The sequence below is a fragment of the Macaca thibetana genome, chromosome 7 (genome assembly GCF_024542745.1).
Source record: "Macaca thibetana thibetana isolate TM-01 chromosome 7, ASM2454274v1, whole genome shotgun sequence".
Classification (NCBI taxonomy): Eukaryota; Metazoa; Chordata; class Mammalia; order Primates; family Cercopithecidae; genus Macaca; species Macaca thibetana.
The window spans coordinates 68,701,486-68,723,416 of NC_065584.1; the positions used below are offsets into that span (position 1 = coordinate 68,701,486).

The 21,931-nt window shown below is 39.7% G+C and overlaps 1 protein-coding gene across 1 annotated transcript in view; it reads left to right on the top strand.

Moving 5' to 3' along the window:
- SEC23A (SEC23 homolog A, COPII coat complex component) overlaps nucleotides 1–21,931 on the top strand; it is a 73,472-nt gene that overhangs the window by 2,024 nt on the left and 49,517 nt on the right. Inside the window, exons 2-7 of the mRNA XM_050798953.1 lie at nucleotides 5,921–6,162; nucleotides 8,606–8,663; nucleotides 9,188–9,274; nucleotides 10,099–10,335; nucleotides 15,046–15,125; nucleotides 16,158–16,302. Of these exons, the coding sequence (XP_050654910.1) occupies nucleotides 5,942–6,162; nucleotides 8,606–8,663; nucleotides 9,188–9,274; nucleotides 10,099–10,335; nucleotides 15,046–15,125; nucleotides 16,158–16,302 (828 nt within the window). The 5' untranslated portion in view covers nucleotides 5,921–5,941. The remainder of the gene's footprint in view (nucleotides 1–5,920; nucleotides 6,163–8,605; nucleotides 8,664–9,187; nucleotides 9,275–10,098; nucleotides 10,336–15,045; nucleotides 15,126–16,157; nucleotides 16,303–21,931) is intronic.

Here is a 21,931-nt window from a genome sequence, read left to right on the forward strand (position 1 = left end):
GACATTTCTTTAGAATAGTCTTTTGTGTTTTGTATCACCTAAAAAAAAAAAAAAAGACTAGTGGCTGGGCGCAGCGGCTTATGCCTGTAATCCCAGCACTTTGGGAGGCCGAGGCGGGCGGATCACCTGAGGTCAGGAGTTCAAGACCAGCCTAGCCAACAAGGTGAAACCCCATCCCTATTAAAAATAGAAAAATTAGCCGGGCATAGTAGCTCGCGCCTGTAATCCCAGCTACTCGGGAGGATGAGGCGGGAGAATCGCCTGAACCCGGGAGGTGGAGGTTGCCGTGAGCCGAAATGGCGCCACCGCACTCCAACCTGGGTGGTAGAGTGAGACTCCATCTCAAAAATAAAAGAGACTAGTATGCTAGTATGCTAAGTCTGCATTCTAATATAGTGTGTGGAATAATATTTCTTTGGTTTAATACTTTTATGCAAACCTGTTAGTATTAGGGGAGAGAGTGCTTATCAAATAATATCATTTTATGAAAAGCTAGCTTGTGGCTGGGCCCGGTGGCTCACACCTGTAATCCCAGTACTTTGGGAGGCGGAAGCGGGTGGATCACCTGAGGTCGGGAGAAACCCCATCTCTACTAAAAATACAAAAATTAGCCGCGTGTGGTGGCTCACGCCTGTAATCCCAGCTACTCAGGAGGCTGAGGCAGGAGAATTGCTTGAAACCAGGAGGTGGAGTTTGCGGTGAGCCGAGATCGTGCCATTGCACTCCAGCCTGGGCAACAAGAGCAAAAGTCTGTCTCAAAAGAAGAAAAGAAAAGAAAATAAAAGAAAAGTTGGCTTGTAAAAGGACTTTATTTCAGATATGCCATTGTTGGACATGGGACTAAGCCTAGCAAACTTTGTCCTTGAATTCGTGATTTTAAGATTGCATGACTACTACAATGGAAAGGTGAGGGAAGTCAGGGAAGTGTTGTGCATAGCCAAGTAATTGGACCAATTAAGAAACAGGACTTTTTTCAAACTACTGCTGGAAAGTAGGAATGTAAGAAGTATAATAGATGTGATTTAGCAAGCAAATTGATTTTAGAGCAGGGAGATTGAGAGGAAAAAATGTGAAGAAGAGAAGGGGAGCTGTGCCCAAATTTCACTAAGGTGATACTTAGTATGTCTTAAGAAGTAAGGATGTAGAGATACAATCCAGCCTGTTAACCAGTTGAAAGTTAAACCTGGCTATTGTCTGTGTGTGAATGTCTTCCTGCTAAGACTCCTGGAACCTTTCGTAGTGTGGTTTCCTCATGGTCCTAAGGCAGTTGTTTTCAGAACCCCTAACTTAAACATTATTGAGTATCCAAAGAGAAAAAAAAAAAAAAAGGCTAAACAGAGGACAGGTGGGTTTTCACATCTGTTTCTGCAGTTCATTGTGATACATTGTTTTGGTTGAATTGTATGAAGGATTAATTAAGAAATTAAAAGGTTAAGGCTGGGCGCGGTGGCTCACGCCTGTAATCCCAGCACTTTGGGAGGCTGACACGGGCGGATCACAAGGTCAGGAGATCGAGACCATCCTGGCTAACATGGTGAAACCCCGTCTCTACTACAAAATACAAAAAACTAGCCGGGCGAGGTGGCGGGCGCCTGTAGTCCCAGCTACTCGGGAGGCTGAGGCAGGAGAATGCGTAAACCCGGGAGGCGGAGCTTGCAGTGAGTCTGAGATCCGGCCACTGCACTCCAGCCTGGGCAACAGAGTGAGACTCCGTCTCAAAAACAAAACAAACAAACAAACAAAAACAAAAAAATTAGCTGGGCGTGATGGCGGGTGCCTGTAGTACCAGCTACTTGGGAGGCTGAGGCAGGTGAATGGCGTGAACCCAGGAGGCGGAGCTTGCAGTGAGCCGAGATTGCGCCACTACACTCCAGTCTGGGTGACAGAGCGAGACTCCGTCTCAAGAAAAAAAAAAAAAAAAAAAGGTTAATTGCAGTGTGGAATCTGAAAGCTTAGGAGTGAACTTTTTGAACTTTGTTACCTTCAAACTCATTGGCCTACTCTGCACTTTAAATGGATCATCTACTCTTGCATGATATTTTAGCATCACAAACTGACCGTTTGGAAGATGTTGCTTCACTGAGTAATGTATATCTTCTAAATGTTAATACATTTCGTTATATACTATCAAACAAATTAGATTAATACCAACACTGAGCTCATCAGAAAAATCTTTACATATTAGGAACTTGTCAAGCTTATGGTAGCAGGCACAAGTTTTAAAACAATTTAATGACGGGGAGCGGTAGGGCCAGCACTTTGGGAGGCCGAGGCAGGCAGATCACGAGGTCAGATGATGGAGACTATCCCAGCCAACATGGTGAAACCCCGTCTCTACTGAAAATACAAAAAATTAGCTGGTTGTGGTGGCACGCGCCTGTAGTCCCAGCTACTCAGGAGGCTGAGGCAGGGGAATTGCTTCAACCTGGGAGGCAGAGGCAGAGGTTGCAGGGAGCTGAGATTGCCCCACCGCACTCCATCCTGGCAACAGAGTGAGACTCCGTTTCAAAAAAAAAAAAAAAAAAAAAAAACCCAAAAATTTAATATTTGCTTGAAAGCTCAAATTTTTATCATTGGCAAAATATACTATCAGTTGTTTTATATAAAGTGATAGGTTTACTTCATACATTTTTGAGAAAATATCTGTATAATACGTAAGTACTAGCCTTGAGAGAATTGAGAAAATAGTCATTCAAAACACTTTTTGTTTTGTGTTTTTAATGCCTTTTGCAGATGTGTTTTAGATGCATTTTATTATTTTGTTATGACACATTAAAATTTTTATTTTTTCTTAACTACACTAGATTTCTTATGACTTATTTTGTCAAATGTAGTCATCCCTGTTCTGATTTCATTTTATTTTATTAATTTTTTTTTTTTTATTTGAGAAGGAGTCTCACTTTGTTGCCCAGGCTAGAGCACGATCTCTGCTCATTGCAACTTCCACCTCCTGGGTTCAAGTGATTCTCCTGCCTTAGCCTCCTGAGTAGCTGGTATTATAGGTACCCACCGCCAGCTCAGCTAATTTTTGTATTTTTAGTAGAGATGGGGTTTCACCATGTTGGCCAGGCTGGTCTTGAACTGCTACCTCAAGCGATCCGCCGGCCTCAGCCTCCCAAAGTGCTAGGATTACAGGTGTGAGCCACTGTGCCTGGCCTTAAAATTTTTATTTTTTATTTTTAATTTTTGTGAGTACATAGTAGGTGTATACATGCATCTTAAATTATAGGAGCAATTAAGTAAAAAACACAATTTTATTTGCCTTACGTTGTGTATAATAAATGTGGAAGAGGTTTGCATAGTCTTAGAACTTATATTCACATCAGTACTGTGGAAGCTGTTGCTAAAAACTGGATTTCTAATTCCCCCCTCACCTCCACATCCTGGTTGTTTTTTCTTTATTGCCACCTGTGTTACAGTGGGGTTTGACATCTTCTAACTCTCCTCAGAATACCCCACGCCTTTGTTTTATCATTATCTTTCAACACTTTTCCTTGAAAGCTCATACCACCCTTCTCAAAGCTGTCTTCTATATTTACCTTCAAAATAGTTTTTTTTTTTTTTTGAGATGGAGTCTTGCTGTGTCGCCCAAGCTGGAGTGCAGTGGTGTGATCTTGGCTCACCGCAACCTCTTCCTCCCCAGTTCAAGCGATTCTCCTCCTCAGCCTCCTGAGTAGCTGGGATTACAGGTGCATGCCACCGTGCCCAGCTAATTTTTTTTTTGTATTTTTAGTAGAGATGGGGTTTTGCCATGTTGACCAGGCTGGTCTTGAACTCTTGATCTCATGTGATCCAACCACCTCAGCGCTGGGATTACAGGCTTGAGCCACCGCGCCCGGCCCAAAATAGTCTTTTCTAAACAAGTTTAGTCTTGGGATTTCTCTTTACCCTTTATGTGCCTTTGAAAAATCCACAATCTTTTTTGATTAGCGTAAGATTTTCTAGCTGTCTCCAAGATTCTGGCACGATTGGAGGAAATACAGTGTTTTCTTTAATTTTTGTTTTCTTGTTTAAAGAAGAGAAAGTTCTTAACTGCTTGGAATGCTTAGATTTGTTAAGCTTCAATTTCTATCATTTGTTTTATCAAAATTTATTTGAAAGATTTTCTAAAATTAAAATTGTTATATCTAGCTTTTTCCCCCTAAATAATATCTCTTCTTTCTTCACTTAAATTTTAGAATCAGTTTCTCGTCCCACTATTGTTCTTAGCAACTTTAAACATCCATGTTGGGTTTTCCAGGCACCCCAGGTTCACAGTTCACTTCTTTCAACTTGACCTCCTTCATGTTTGCTACATAACACTTGAATGTCTTTTGTCATCCCACACCTTTAAATTCTTCAGCTTCCTTCCATGACTAACCACTGTTGCAGTTTGAGAGCATGATATAGAGCTGTTGCCTATGTAGGAAAGCTGGCATCCTATCTAGGCATTTAGACAGTAAAAATGGAGCTGTCTTTTGATACTGGACCCTTCCCAGAGTGCATCCTCTTCCCCTGGTTAGTAAACTTAAATTATTATACTGAGATTTTTTATCTCAAATTGGAGTTTAAAATGCTGTCATAATTTGGAATGTTCAAAATATTCTGAAGTAAGTTTCTGCAGAGGAGTCTAAATGATATATAATTGGGGGAATTGGGGGAACAGCACTTATCAAGCATTTTATTTATTGTGTCACAAATAGTCTGTACTTGCACAATAAGAAAATTACCTGTCCAAAGCAGAAGTGCCCAGTTTTAGGAAAATCTTTTTGTTATATACTTTTTTTTTTAATGTTATCTATTCTGTAGAGGTATCTCCTGCTTGTTTTTTTGTTTTGTTTTTTTCTGTTTTTTTTTTTTTTTTTTTTTTTTTTTTTTTGAGACAGAGTCTCACTCTGTCGCCAGGCTGGAGTGCAGTGGCGCGATCTCGGCTCACTGCAAGCTCTGCCTTCCGGGTTCACGCCATTCTCCTCCCTCAGCCTCCTGAGTAGCTGGGACTACAGGCACCCGTCACCATGCCCGGCTAATATTTTTGTATTTTTAGTAGAGATGGGGTTTCACTGTGTTAGCCAGGATGGTCTCGATCTCCTGACCTCGTGATCCACCTGCCTCGGCCTCCCAAAGTGCTGTGATTACAGGTGTGAGCCACCACACCCGGCCTTTGTTATATACTATTAAACATTCTCTTCTATAAAGTTTAGTGGAAACTTGTTATTTTTTAGATAGAAACCGTGTGAGTTTTAGAACTTTATAATTTTGAAATCTGTTTATATGAATTCATGTAACTTTCAAAATTGATATGGAAAACATAGGATCTAGGTTTCCCCCCATTTTTGCATTTCTTTCCTATATACCCTTAAAGAAATAAGACACTATTTTTTGCCATCACCTTTCAGAGTGAATAGGAAAGTGTTAAATACCTCTTATTGGGCCTTATGGACATTGGTCATTGGGTAGAGCCATTAATTATTTTGTTACGAGTTGCTTGCTAATTTTTTTCCAAGATAAATATTTTCATTTTGTCCTGATTTTTTTTTTTTTTTTTTTTTTTGAGATGGAGTTTTGCTTTTGTTGCCCAGGCTGGAGTGCAATGGCACGATCTCGGCTCACCACAAACTCTGCCTCCAGGATTCAAGAGATTCTCCTGCCTCAGCCTCCCAGTAGCTGGGATTACAGGCATACGCCACCATGCCTGGCTAATTTTGTATTTTTAGTAGAGATGGGGTTTCTTCTTGTTGGTCATGCTGGTCTCCAACTCCCAACCTCAGGTGATCCACCCGTCTCGGCCTCCCAAAGTGCTGGGATTACAAGTGTGAGCCACCGTGCCCAGCCAGTCCTGATTTCTAATGTGTTAATATTGCTGAATAGGGGGAAAACATACTTACTTTGAAACTTCTTAAGAGGATCCTGGATTTTAAAATATTTTAAAATTTCGATACAGAAATAAGAATCAAACTCCACAATGACAACCTATTTGGAATTCATTCAACAAAATGAAGAACGAGATGGAGTCCGATTTAGTTGGAATGTTTGGCCATCAAGTCGACTGGAAGCTACAAGAATGGTTGTTCCTGTGGCAGCCCTGTTTACACCACTGAAAGAGAGACCTGACTTACCACCTATTCAATATGAGCCTGTTCTGTGTAGTAGGACCACTTGCCGTGCAGTTTTGAATCCTTTATGGTAAGTAAAATATATAGAGAAACTAATGTGGCAATGAGATTTTAAAATGCAGGGTTTTTTTTTTTTTTTGCATATTTTTATAAAAATCCCTTTGTTTTTGTTCATAGTAATTTTTTCAAATTAGGACAGTCAGAAAAATCCAGAGAGCTGTAAAATTTTGGGATCATTCTAGTTGTAGTGAGTTGATAATATAAAGAGACCAAATGTAAGAGTGTCACTATAAAAACTGTTAGATCCCATCAGTGTCTTCTGAATAGTAGTGCTGGATATGTATCAACCCATCTTGTGTTATTAGATAAGTCATAATTGGCTGGGCATGGTATCTCATGCCTGTAATCCCAGCATTTTGGGAAGCCGAGCTGGTGGATCACCTGAAGTCAGGAGTTTGAGACCAGCCTGACCAATATGGTGGAACCCCGTCTCTACTAAATACAAAACTTAGCTGGGTGTGGTGGCATGTGCCTGTAGTCCCAGCTGTTCAGGAGGCTGAGACAGAGAATTGCTTGAACCTGAGAGGTGGAGGTTGCAGTGAGCTGAGATCATGCCTCTGCACTCCAGCATGGGCGACAGAGTGAGACTCCGCCTCAAAAAAAAAAAAAAAAAAGTGTCATGATTGAGTGACATGATGTTCCAAAAATGTTGTGACTTCTGTTGCTTAGGCCAAAGTCTCAGGAATCATCTCTTACTTCTCTTTCCATTCCCTCTCCCCCAGCCAATCCACTAGCAAATCTGGGTGATCTACCTTAGAACGTTACAGATTCTGTCTCTTACAGCCTCTTATTCCATCTCTGGTAGTATACCCTGCTTCAAGATACCACCATCTTTTTTCCTGGGCAATTTCAATATCCTCCTACCTGCTCTCCCTGTTTCTATTCTTGTCTTTCAGCAGTCTGTTCTCCATCCAGAAGCTAGAGTTTTATGAATGAAAATCTGATTATTAAAATCTTCCAGAAGTAGCTTCTTATTTTTGGAATGAGAAATCCAAACCACTTATCAAGATCTGTAAAGCCTTGTATGATCTAGCCTCTGTATATATTTCTGCCTTCATCTGGTATTATCCATTTTCCTTATTGTTATCTACATAATACCTTAACCCTGTTACCCTCTTTCTGATTCTTGAACATACCAAACTTATTCCTGCCTCGACACTGGTATAGTAGCTGTGCATTCTGCCCGGATTCTTCTGTTTCCAGATTTTCTTGTGATTGGTTCCTTTTCATTCTGGTCATACTTTAGTTGTCTATTTAAGAAGGCTGTTTTTTAAAGCAACCCTCTTAAACACATTCTTACATTCTGCTTTGTTTTGTTTAATCTGTTATTACTATGTAAAAGTATTTTCGGCTGGGCAGAGTAGCTCACGCCTGTAATCCCAGTGCTTTGGGAGGCCATGGTGGGAGGATTGCCTGGGCAGCAAAGCAAGACCCCATTTCTACAGGGGAAAAAAAAAGAAAATATATATGTGTGTGTGTGTGTGTGTATTTTTTTTTTTTTAATGTATATATGCTGGGTGTGGTGGTATGTGCCTGTAGTCCTAGCTACTTGGGAGGCTGAAGATGGGAGAAACACTTGAGCCAGGAGTTCAATGCTGCAGGGAGCTATGATTCTACCATTGTACTGCAGCCTGGGCAATAGAACGAGACCCTGTCTCAAAAAAAAAAAAAACAAACGTATTTTCTTGTTTGTGCATCTGCTTGTCTTTTGTCTGTCTGTCTTTTCTAGAATGTAAACTCCATGAGAGCAGTTCTCTTTTTCTTGTATCACCAGCACCTAAAATAATGGTTGGTACTTATTAGGCATACAGTAAATATATTTTTGACCTGAATATATGTTTTTTAGGTCTGAGTGTAGATGTTACTGAAGTCACTTGAAGAAAAAAAATAGGATTATTTTAATTTTATTGATATTGCTGTATATGTGTGTGTATATATATTTTTGAGATGGTTTCACTCTGTTACTTAGACTGGAGTGCAGTGTTGTGATTCTGGTTCACTGTATCTTTGACCACCTGGGCTCAGATGATCCTCCCACCTAAGCCCCCTGAGTAGCTAGGACTACAGTCATGCGCCACCATGCCTGGATGATTGTATTTTTTGTAAAGATGGGGTTTCACCATATTGCCCAAGCTGGTCTTGAACTCTTGGACTCAAGCCATCTGCCTCCTCAGCCTCCCAAAGTGCTGAGATTACAGGTGTGCGAGCTACTGCACCCAGTGAATATTTACTGTATGTTAAAAGTTATATTCACCATTTAGGTAAACTTGTATATGTTAAAAGTATGAATTAGATATTGGTAGTGTCTAAAACTATATGGCTTTTAAGAGTTACTTTTACTTTCAATTTGAATATGTTCATGTTTTAGGAAGAAATTAATTTTATTGAAATTTGGATTTTTGTAAAATTGAACTGAAATATGAACTGATGTATCTTTTCTTTTTTTAAAACAGTCAAGTGGATTATCGAGCAAAACTTTGGGCTTGCAACTTTTGTTACCAAAGGAATCAGGTAAGAAAACATCCATTGCATGCCAGGTGCGTTGGCTCACGCCTGTAATCCCAGCACTTTGGGAGGCCAAGGCAGGTGGATCACGAGGTCAGGAGATCGAGACCCTCCTGGCTAACACAGTGAAACCCTGTCTCTACTAAAAATACAAAAAAAGTTTGCCAGGCTTGGTGGCAGGCGCCTATAGTCCCAGCTACTAGGGAGGCTGAGGCAGGAGAATGGTGTGAACCTGGGAGGCGGAGCTTGCAGTGAGCCGAGATCGCGCCACTGCACTCCAGTGTGGGTGACAGAGCAAGACTCCGTCTCAAAAAAAAACATAAAACATCCATTGCAGATGTTAATGCCAAAATATTAGTCATGTAGAAAAATGCATATTTAAAAAAAGATAAAAATAATTATTTCTCATTTAATGAAAATGCCTTTTTAAAAATAATTAAATGATCAGGAAATGCTTTCAGTTTAAAATTTTATTAATCTTTCTAGCCTATAATTTGTTAAACATTTTTGTTTTTTTTTTTTATTTGTAGTTTCCACCTAGTTATGCTGGTATATCTGAACTGAATCAGCCTGCTGAACTTTTACCTCAGTTTTCTAGCATTGAATATGTAGTTCTGGTAAGAACATAAGAACAAATATTTAAGAAAGTTTTAAAATTTATACTGAAATAATTGTTTAAATTGTGATAATTTGGAAGCAATCATGCTTAATTCTCACATTGATTCGATGGAACATTTCAAAGGTAAACCGTTGAGGTCAGTTTGAGCAGGGTAATTCCTATGTTGTAGTTATTTGATGGGTGGCTAAGATACTGGGTAGGGTGGTGTGATTTACTATACTGAGTAGATCAGTAAACAATAAAGTATCAATCTTGCTTTGTAGTTGGAAATTCAGTTAACAAATACTTAGTCAATATGATGCTGGAGTTGGCTAATGTATCCCCCAGGTCTAATTAATGAAAATAATCTTGCATTGATCCTTCTTAGGGAAATCATTTTTATTCTCTTTCTGAATACCTAACATAGTTGTTTGCATGTTTAAGTGTGGAAGTAATATATTTTATGAATGTTTTAGAGAAAACAGTTATGATTCACTTGGACCATTTGATAATTTGTCCAGCCTGGCTAGTTTCTAGTTCTCTGAAAATTCAAGTCAGGTTTACTAATTATTTTATAAGAGTCAAATGAAACCTTATGCATGAGTTAAATAAAATGGAAAGTGAAAGTCCCCTCTGTGTAACTATACCTAATGTTCTTCTTACTTTTTCACCTGATAATATGTCTTAGATCTCTCTCCATGACAGTAGAAATAACCTATTTCATTTCTGAAATGGCTTTACTAAGATACTTTTGTTTCCGTTATTCAATTAATTCCCTGTTGACTGTCTTGTATATTGTGCTTTAAACTATATATTTTTTCTTTTTGGTGAATTTTTTAAAAGCGTGGTCCTCAGATGCCTTTGATATTCCTCTATGTGGTTGATACTTGCATGGAAGATGAAGATTTACAAGCCCTGAAAGAATCCATGCAGATGTCATTAAGTCTTTTACCACCTACAGCTTTGGTTGGACTTATTACTTTTGGGAGAATGGTTCAGGTTCATGAACTTGGATGTGAAGGCATTTCAAAAAGCTATGTCTTCAGAGGAACAAAAGATTTGTCAGCCAAACAACTGCAGGTAAACAACAAGAATGGTAGTTTTCACCTATCTGAACATTACTCTATTGATGTTTATAAATGCTTTCTGTATGTTTCTAGGACAAATTTTTATTATGAAAAACTAATATAATGGTATTATAACAAAGGCTTTAAATTCAGTGCTGGCCTCAGTATTCTTTTCACGTACCTTAAATTGTTATACAGATTAAAGACCCTTCACTTTTAACTGTGTCTTTAAAATTTAAAGTCAAACCAAAGGTCTTTTACTAGAGATTTGAAGGGCTTATGAAGAGTCATGCTGAAGGCTAAGAAGAGCAACCGCAGAATATTAGCTTGTTTCTTTTTTTTTTTCTTAAGTGTTCAGCTTTTTTATTGAACATGTTATAAAAGAGTAAGTCAAAAAGACCAAAGTCGGCTGGGTGCAGTGGCTCACGCCTGTAATCCCAGCACTTTGGGAGGCCGAGGCGGGCGGATCACAAGGTCAGGAGATGGAGACCATCCTGGCTAACACGGTGAAACCCCGTGGCTACTAAAAATACAAAAAAATTAGCCGGGCGTGGTGGCGGGTGCCTGTAGTCCCAGCTGCTCAGGAGGCTGAGGCAGGAGAATGGCGTGAACCCAGGAGGCGGAGCTTGCAGTGAGCTGAGATCACACCACTGCACTCCTGCCTGGGGAACAGAGCGAGACTCCGTCTCCAAAAAAAAAAAAGACCAAAGTCCATGTCATCATCATACTCCTCAGGTTCTTCTTTCTTTCTTTCCACTTTCTTTTCCTCAGCTGGGGCAGCAGTGGTGGTGGGGGCAGGATCTCCTGCTGGTGCAGCACCAACTGTTGGAGCAGGTCCACCAGCCCCTACATTGCAGATGAAGCTCCTGATGTTGACATTGGCCAGTCCTTTGCAAACAAGCCAGGCCAGAAAGGTTCAACATTTATATCAGCTGCTTTAACAAGGGCATTGATCTAATCCACTGTGATGGTCACCTCATTGTCATGCAGAATGAGGTCCAATTAGATGCAGAAGAACTTGAGATGGAGGCCATGGTGTGGGCGAGTGCAGGGCTGGTGCTGCCCGACACAACGCTAGTCACCTGATGAAGTGAGGGCCTCACCCCAGTTCCTCATAAGAACTGATCACCTTGGTGGCTGCTGAGGAGAGAGCTTTTGCTTCTTAATGTTTCACTTAGGAACTAAATACTTTTAGTATGTTTGGCGAGGGGAGTTATTTTGAGACTGGACAATTTTTAGTTTATGAACTATGGTTGCATATGTATTTTAGTGGTTTTTATCACTGGGACAAATAGAAACTTTCTCTTCCAAGGCAAAGGAGTTATGTGTAGCATGCTAGGATCATCTGCTCGGCTGAACATCTTTTTTTCTGCCCAGAGATTTTGATAGTCCGTAAGAGAGTAATAAGCGAATGTCTATTTGTATTGGGAGATGGTTGGTATATATACCTTATATATATAATATAAGATTGTTCATGTAGGTACTTTGAAAAAACTTTCTAAGTAATTCTGGTGCAACTCCTAGTTGAGAACAGTTACCCTAGAAAATGATAGATAAGCCTGGCATAAAGTTGACAGATGTAAAATCAGACTTCAGAGGCTTCCAGGTAGACCAAAATGAAGAAGGAAGGAAGAGATTTTTGAAGGTGAGTCTAATTTGAAACTTGGCAGACTGAGGTAGTGGTGCTACACAGTTAACTTAGAGAACATACTAAGGGAATTTGCAGGCTTAAATGGGGAGGATAATGAGTAATAAATGTGTTAGTCAATGAGTAGTGAATAAGATTTGAGAAGGTAGAGAAAGTTGAAGTTCTTTTTTTTTTGAGATAGAGTCTCGCTCTGTCGCCCAGGCTGGGGTGCATGCCACGATCTTGGCTTACTGCACTCTCCGCCTCCCAGGTTCAAGCGATTCTCCTGCCTCAGCCTCTTGAGTAGCTGGGACTACTGGCATCCACTATCATGCCCGGCTAATTTTGGTATTTTTGTAGAGACGTGGTTTCACTATGTTGGCCGTGCTGGTCTTGAACTCCTGACCTCAGTATATCTGCCTTCCTCGGCCTCCCAGCGTGCTGGGACTACAGGTGTGAGCCACCGCGCTCAGCCTGAAGTTTGTTCTTTTAAGAGGTTTGTTGTTGAAAGTAATGAAGGAGGAGATAGCATGGGAATTTGAGAGAGAACCGAGTTAAAGAGATGTACTTTAGGAGGAAGGAGAAAGGAAAGAGACTAAAGAGGGTGAGTGAAAGTAAGAGTGAGATGAGGAAAGTGAGGTTTAGGAAGACATAGTAGGGATTCCTTCAGGAGCACAGGAAGCGGAGAGGAGAATCATGTTTCCATGAGACAGGAGAGAAGGTGAACCAGTTTAAATCTCTGTGCTTTAGTTTTTTTCATTTGTAAAATAGAGATAGTAATAGTATTTACCTTATAGTGTAGTCATGAGAATTAAGTGAATTATACATTTAAGTGTTTGCTACTATTAATGTTATTATTAAATTATGAATTTATTTAGAATGGTTTACTGTTCTGATTGTAGAGTCCCTTTTACTTAAATTACGTAATACATGTGAAGCACGTAAAACATCTTCCTTTTTTCTTTTTTTTTGATGCAGAGTCTTGCTCTGTCATCTAGGCTGGAGTGCAGTGGCATGATCTTGCAGTCTCTGCCTCCTGAGTTCAAGCAATTCTCCTGCCTCAGCCTCCTGAGTAGCTGGGACTACAGGCATATGCCACCACACCTGGCTAATTTTTTTTTCTGTAATTTTGGTAGAGACGAGGTTTTACCGTGTTGGCCAGGATGGTCTTGATCTGCTGACCTCATGATCTGCCTGCCTCAGCCTCCCAAAGTGCTGGGATTATAGGTGTGAGCCACTGTGCCTGACCAATTGTTGTATTTTTTAGTACAGACAAGGTTTCGCCATGTTGGCCAGGTTGGTCTTGAATTCCTGAGCTCAGGTGATCCCCCTGCCTCGGTGTCCCAAAATGCTGGGATTACAGGCGTGAGCCACCGAGGCCAGCCTAGCTTTTTTTAGTTTGTTTGTCTGAGATGGAGTCTCGCTCTGTCACACCGGCTGGAGTGCAGTGGCATGATCTCAGCTCATGGCAACCTCAGCCTCCTGGGTTCGAGAGATTCTCCTGCCTCAGCCTCCCAGATAGCTGGGATTACAGGAGCACACCACCATGCCTGACTAATTTTTGTATTTTTATTAGAGATGGTGCTTCACCATGTTAACCAAGGCTAGTCTTGAACTCCTTGACCTCGTGATTCACCCACCATGACCTCCCAAAGCGCTGGGATTAGGCGTGAACCATCGCGCCTGGCCCTAATTTTTGTAGTTTTAGTAGAGATGGGGTTTCACCATGTTGGCCAGACTGGTCTCGAACTCCTGACCTCAGGTGATCCACCTGCCTCGGCCTCCCAAAATACTGGGATTACAGGTGTGATTCAGCACGCCTGGCCACATCTTCTTTTTTCAATAGGCAAGCGAATGCCTGCAGACTAATTTTTTTTTTCCTCCACTGAAACATTTTTATTTTCTTTCCCTATATATCTCGTTGAAAAGAGCCTGGTCTTTGCTCCCCAAATAGTCCTGAATTCAATTTTTAAACTCTTCTAGTTGTATGATCTTGGGTTTATGTCTTTTCTAATTATCTCATCCTTCATAGAAAGAAATAAACAGTACCTATTTTGCCAGGTTATTAGTACTAAATATGAGAATTGTCAGTAGGGTGTAAACCCTTAATAGGGCTTTGTAGAAAAACCTGGATTTAAAATCTTGCTTTGTTACTTACTGGTTGTGTAACTTCAGAAAAATTACTTAGTCTTTTTGATTGTCAGTTTTCTTTTGTAAAGTAGAAATTAAGAAGAAATCTATTTCATTACTGTTTTTTGAGGAAATAGTATATATAAAGGTTTTAGCATAGAATATGGAATATGTTAAGTTCTTAGTAAAGAGTTGTTGTTTCCGCTAACAGTATAGGAAATATTGCAGGATTAGTTCACTAATTTTATCTTTGTACATCTTTAGACTTCGATTTTCTGTTACACAGTTTTATAACTCCAGTACTTCATGACTAAGCATTTCTAGATTCAAGAAAAATTTAGTATAACATTTTCATTTGTCTGGAGAGAAATTGTGCACATACTGAAATTCAAAACAAAGGTGGCAGTTTGGTTATAAATTATGTTAGAAAATGAAGATGTATATATACACAAAGTATGTGAACCTTAAAACTCCCCATGTCATAACACTTATTACTGTTGCAATTTTATATTTATTTATCTGTTGATTTGATTGATTTCTGTTTCTGGATTTTAATTTCCATGAGGGAAGGGACTAGTTAGTTTTTACCATTATATTCCTGCCACATAGCAGGTGCTTATGATACAGTTTGCTGAAAGGGATGAATGAATATAAATTAAGAAGTATGGACATTTAAGTTACACAACAATTTATTTTGACTGTTAATTAGAAATAAAGTGTTTCTGAGCTAATATGCTTCCTCTTTGGTTGTATAACACCTTGTACTTTGCTCTCTCATGATGATTATTTTGTGTTATGTTTTCTTGATAATCTCTCCCACTGGACTCTTTGTTTTCTGAGGAAGGAGACCTTGTATTTTTATTTTTGTGTTTCTAATGTCTAGCACTGCATTTTATACATGATAAATAGTTGATTAATCTTTGTAAAAGTAATTAAATGAATATTGTACAAGTAATCTCTTTACAGGAAATGCTGGGGCTCTCTAAAGTACCAGTTACTCAAGCAACACGTGGTCCTCAGGTACAGCAGCCACCTCCTTCCAACAGGTAATAATTAAATATGATGAAGAGAATTTGACCATTTCTGTAGGTATTTTAAACATTCCATACCCTTGAACATAGACATTCAGTGATACTATATTGTTAAATATTTTTAGGAATATAAGTAAATTGTATTAACATGCTTTTTAAAGAACTGAGGCAAAATCATGCCATTAAAATGGTTTGTTTTTTGTTGTAACAATGTAAGGAGTTACTTTAGTTTTGTTATTTTCCTTATTTTTTATTTTGAACTTTGGAAAAAACTTGTTTTTGTGTGGGTTTAGGGCAGCCAAGGTTTTTATTTTTTCTTCTTAGCTTTAGAGGTAGCTTTTTCCTGTAAGGTTTCTGGAGTGCAGTGGCACGATCTTGGCTCACTGCAACTTCCGCCTCCCAGGTTCAAGCAGTTCTCCTGCCTCAGCCTCTCGAGTAGCTGGATTACAGGCATGCACCACCATGCCTGGCTAATTTTTGTTTTTTTAGTGGATACGGACTTTCACCATCTTGATCTCCTGCCCTTGTGATCCTCCCTCCTCGGCCTCCCAAAGTGCTGGGATTACAGTCTTGAGCCACCACGCCCTGCTAGCTTTTTCCCCTAAGCTTTTAAATCAGAGGTAGTATTACTAAAATTGAGTTGATGTATTTTCTCATAATTATTTCAGTAACCTAAAACTGACTAGACTAGTAAGTGAAAGATGAAATCCTGAAATAGTACTTGGTTTGAGTGTTTCGTTTATTGTAGTTGTACTCAAAATGTGGTTTCTGGAGCTGATATCATCAAGTGTCACCTAGGAATGTGTTTGAAATGCAAATTCTTGGGCTCCAGTCCACACCTACTGAAACAAACTCTAGAACTGGGATCTAGCAATATGTGTTAAAATAAGCCCTCCAGCTGGTTCTCATGTACACGAAAGTTTGAGAACCATTGGTCTGCTGTGTGTTCAGAGTATTGTTTTCTATTTTTAGGAAAGTGAAATTTGTTTCTTGAACTCTCACCCATAAACATTTATAAATGACTTTTTATTTAATTTTGTTTCTCAGATTCTTACAACCAGTACAGAAAATAGACATGAATCTCACAGATCTTCTGGGAGAACTCCAGCGAGACCCTTGGCCTGTACCACAGGGAAAGAGACCTTTGCGTTCCTCTGGAGTGGCACTTTCCATAGCTGTAGGACTGCTGGAGGTAGGGAAGATGGTTTTGTTTTGGAATGTAAAGTGTGTGTGTGTGTGTGTGTGTGTGTGTGACTGTAAGGATATAGGAAGAACCAAAGTGTTTTTTTTCCTCCCTGTTTTCTCACTCAGCATCAACAAAGAATACTTCTGTGGTTTTCCCTCACATACCAACAAAACAGTTCTGCCTTCAATACCAGCTGGGTGTCCTGTAATTCAGTTCAATTCTGACACTGTCTAACTGGAGATAACATCACATCTCACAGATTGAGGGCTCGGTCCCATAAGACTGCCCCCCCAACTTCAGTGCCAGTCACAAGTAGTAGGTTGTCACCTATACTTCTGACAGAATGGCTGTAAATTGAACACTCTCCTTGGGTTTGATTCATTTGCTAGAATGGCTCACAGAACTCTAGGAAACACTTTATGTTTCTTGGTTTATGATAAAGATATTACATAGAATATAGATGAACAGTCAGATGGACTAGATGCATAGACTGAGGTGTGGGAGAAGGGGTTCCAAATTTCTGTGCCTTCTCTGGGGTACCACCCTCCAAGAACCTCCACATATTCATTTGTCTGGAAGCTCTCCAAACTGTTCTTTTGGGTTTACATGAAGGCTTCACTACATAGGCATGATTGATTACATCACTAGCCATTATCCCCTCTCTCCTGGAGGTTGGGGGTGTGGAACTGAAAGTCTCAACCTTCTAATCATGCTTTAGTCTTTTCTGTGACCAGCCCCCATCTTGAAGCTATGTGGGAGTCATTTTATTAGCATACAGAAGGCCCTCTTGGCTGGGCACCTCATGCCTGTAATCCCAGCACTTTGGGAGGCTGAGGTGGGCAGATCACCTGAGGTCAGGAGTTCGAGACCAGCATGACCAATATGGCAAAACCCCGTCTCTACCAAAAATACAAAAATTAGCCAGGCATGGTGGTGGGCATCTGTAATCCTGGCCACTTGGGAGGCTGAAGCAGGGAGAATTGCCTGAACCCAGGAGGTGGAGGTTGCGGGGAGCTGAGATCGTGTCATTGCACTTTAACCTGGGTGACAGAGTGAGACTCTGTCTCAAAAAACAAAAATAAAAAATAAAAGGTAGTCTTATTCTACAGATTCCAAGGCTTTTAGGAGCTGTGTGTCAGGAAAGGAGAGGAAAAAATATATTTCCCAGTATTATAGGAAATGGTATGTACAAAAGAATATTAAGTCAAAAAAAAAATCAGTTATAGGACAGTGAGTGTATGATTTTATCTATGTGAAGTGTTTTCCTACAGTGTATTGTCTTATGTATTGTTTTGCATATATCCTGTACAGACATGATTCTGGAAAGAAGTTCACCCAGATATTAACAGTGGTGCAATAAGTGGAGTTTTAGTAGCATTTGAAAATTTTATACTATACGTATCTTAGTTTTAGAATTACAAAATAGTGACCAGGTGCGGTGGCTCACGCCTGTAATCCCAGCACTTTGGGAGGCTGAGTAGGGCGGATCACGAGGTCAGGAGATCAAGACCATCCTAGCTAACACGGTGAAACCCTGTCTCTACTAAAAATACAAAAAAAAATTAGCCGGGCGTGGTGGCACGTGCCTGTAATCCCAGCTACTCGGGAGACTGAGGCAGGAGAATCGCTTGAACCCGAAAGGTGGAGGTTGCAGTGAGCCGAGATCATGCAGAGACTCCATCTCAAAAATAAAACAAAACAAAATTTTTCTTTAAAATGTTTGTAAAAAAATTTGAAATGCTATCAAATTTATAGAAAAGGTACAAGAAGTATATAAATAATTTTTTTTTTCTCCAAACTTTGAGATTGTGAACCCCAAATATCTGAGACAATCTCAATTAATTTAGGAAGTTAATTTTGGGCTTAGTGCGTTGGCTCACGCCTGTAATCCTACCATTGTGGGAGGCCGAGGTGGGTGGATCTCTTGAGGTCAGGAGTTTGAGACCAGCCTCACCAACATGGTGAAACCCTGTCTCTACTAAAAATACAAAAAAATTAGCTGGGTATGGTGGCAGATGCCTGTATTCCCAGCTACTTGGGAAGCTGAAGTAGGAGAATCACTTGAACCCGGGAGGCAGAGGTTGCAGTGAGCCAGGATCACGCCACTGCACTCCAATCTGGGTGACAGAGTGAGACTCCATCTCAAAAAAAAAAAAAAAAAAAAAAAAAAAAAGAAAGTTTATTTTGCCAAGGCTGAGGACTTGTGCCTCTAGAGGTCCTGATGACATGCGTCTAAGGCGGTCAGAGCACAATTGGTTTTATAAATTTTAGGGAGACATGGGACATCAATCAATATATGTAAGATGTATGTTGGTTCCATCCAGATAGGTGGGACCTGGAAGCTCCTCAAGCAGGGAGGGGCTTCCAGGTCACAGGTAGGTGAGAGACACACGTAGGTCCATTCTTTTGAGTTTCTGATTAGCCTTTCCCCAAGGAGGCAATCAGATATGCATTTATCTTAGTGAGCAGAGGGATGACTTTGAATAGAATGGGAGATAGGTTTGCCCTAAGCAGTTTCCAGCTTGACTTTTCCTTTTTGTTTAATAATTTTGGGGTCCCAAGATTTATTTTCCTTTCACAAGATTAAGTTGCTGATATGATAGTCCCAACCTCTTGAAACTTTATATTTCCTATGAACCAGGATAATCTCCTATATAACCACAGTATAAAACTATTAAAATATTAACACTGATACATTACGACCAGCTAATTCTCAGACCCCATTCAAGTTTTACCAGTTGTCTCAATAATTTCCTTTACTGAAAGGATTTAGTTCAGTTCTGCCTTTATGGCTATATCTATTTACTCTCCTTCAGCCTGGAACAGTTCCTTAATCTTCCTGATCTTGACACTTTGGAAGATTCAGACCAGTTATTTGTAAAACATTCTTCAATTTGAGTTTGTCTTGAAGTATCCTCGTAATTTGGTTCGGGTCTTGCATCTTTGGGGGGAATATCGCAGAAGTAATGCTGTGTTCTTATTGTTGCATCTTACAGGTGGCACATGGTTTTCATTTGTTCCATTACTGATGATATTCACTTTGGTCATTCATTAAGGTTGTATCTGCCAGGGCTCTCCACTTTAAAATTACTCTTTTTTACCCCTTTGTAATTAATAAATATTGCAAAATATTAGAAACCCCCATGCTGATTTGTTTCATTACTGCTGATGTTAACTTTCCTTACTTGGTTAAGGTTGTTTTTGCCACTGTAAAGTTACAAGTTTTCTTATTGTAATTATAAATATCTTATTAGGAGATACCTTGAAAATATGTGAATAACCAGTGTACTGAGCAAAGTTTTACTCACTAGTTTAGCATCCATTGATGAGTCTTTTCTAATCAATTATTATTATGATGCATGCCAAATAGTGGCTAATTCCATCATTTCTACATTTATTAATTGGCTTTCTACTTGAGGAAGAGCTTTTTCTCCTCTCCTATTTACATATTTTTATATATATATAAACTTATACACACACACATATATATGTAAATACATACAGAATACACACTGGGTGGATTCTTATATTCTTATTTTATACAACAAGATATATTCCTTTACTGTCATTATTTACTTTGATGCTTAGGTTTTCCCAGATTTGGCTAGTGGGAGCCTCTTCAAGCTGCTTCTGGGTCCTTATTAAATGCTGCATGTTTGCTTAAATACTTCCTTTCTGGTATAGTAAGATGTTCAGGGCTCATCTTATCCTTTTCCTGCTCTGGACCTGAAATGAACCATTTAGGAGCCCTGTTTCCTTTTAGCCTTGATTCTACCAAGTAGAAGATAATGCTTCATGTGCACCCTTACCCTGGGTGTCATTAATTTTAGGTCCAAGTGGATGGAGCTAAGAAAAAAATGTATGTGCATATATGTGTATCTATATATGTATATAAAATTATAAGTATATGTGTGTGCATATATGTCTACATACTCCAGTATACATCTCTGATCTCTATTAAAATAAATTTATATTAAAAACCAGTAATTCTTTCAAGTATGTTCAATTCAATACCACAGGGTTTATTCTCTCCTTCCCGCTTTTCCATATTTGTAACTCATTCTCTATGAGAAACCTGCTCCCGTTATCAAATATATTTACTTATTTGCTCAGTCCTAGATTATCTAGAATAGTTTCAGAGTTTCTGGCTCATACTTCTGTTAGAAAGAAGCTTAGGAGTTAGGCTCAATATTTGTTTAGTGTTCTGAGAATATATAGTACAAAATATAATGTTCATAAGTTAAATGGGTTATTCGCCTCCACTGCCCTTAGTGTGATTATGTTATTTTTTGCTGTAAGTTTTATTTGTATCTTCTAGTAAATTTCTTTTTTTTTTTGAGACAGAGTCTTGCTCTGTCACCCAGGCTGGAGTGCAGTGGCTCTATCTTGGCTCTCTGCAAACTCTGCCTCCCGGGTTCACGCCATTCTCTTGCCTTAGCCTCCTGAGTAGCTGGGACTACTGGCGCCCGCCACCATGCCCGGCTAATTTTTTGTATTTTTAGTAGGGACGGAGTTTCACCATGTTAGCCAGGATGGTCTCGAACTTCTGGCCTCGTGTTCCGCCCACCTCAGCCTCCCAAAGTGCTGGGATTACAGGCATGAGCCACTGCGCCCGGCTTTCCTAGTAAATTTCTTAAGAAGACTTAAGAGTACAGAATTTCCTGGGCTGTTGAATGTTTAAACTTTTTTCTTATGGTGCTGATAGTTGAAGAATAGCTTGGTTGGATATAAAAAGCCTTGTTTCTGATTGTTTTTTCCTGGAGTTTTTGGAAAATGCTTTTTCATTATTTTCTTACCTTGATGTGTTTTGATTTTTTTTTTTTTTTTTTTTTTTTTTAAACAGAGCCTCTGTTGCTCAGGCTGTGTGCAGTTCGTGATCATAGCTTACTGCAGCACTGCAGCCTCAAACTCCTAGTCTCAAGCAATCCTCCAGCCTCAGACTACTCCCAAGTAGCTGGGACTACAGGCCCATGCCACTATGCCCAGCTAATTTTTAAATTTGCGCCATGTTGCCCAGGCTGGTCTTGAACTCCTGATCTCAAGTGATTCTCCCACCTTGGCTGATGTTTTTTGGGAAGGCTGATACCAGTCTTATTTTCTTGCCCTTGTAAATTTTTTGATCATTTTGCTTGAAGGTCTTGAGGAGTTTTTCTTTATGTTGTAGGGTTTTTGTTGCAGGTTAATTTTCTCTAGTATGTGGTAGGCCCTTGTTACATGTATTTTTTCCTATAAAGTTGTCTTATAGCTTTAAATAGTAGTTCTATTCCATTGTTTTATTTTATTTGAGAACTCCCAGCCAGGCACGGTGGCTCACGCCTGTAATCCCAGCACTTCTGGGAGGCCGAGGCAGGTGGATTACCTGAATTCAGGAGTTCGAGACCAGCCTGACCAACATGATGAAACCCCGTCTCTACTAAAAATACAAAAATTAGCCGGGCGTGGTGGCACACACCTGTAATCCCAGCTACTTGGGAGGCTGAGGCAGGAGAATTGCTTGAACCCGTGGACAGAGGTTGCAGTGAGATGAGATCATGCCACTGCACTCCAGCCTGGCCAACAGCAATACTCTGTCTCAAAAGAAAAAAACTCCCATTTTATATAAATTGACTCTTCTTTGCTTGCTTTTTATTTCAGT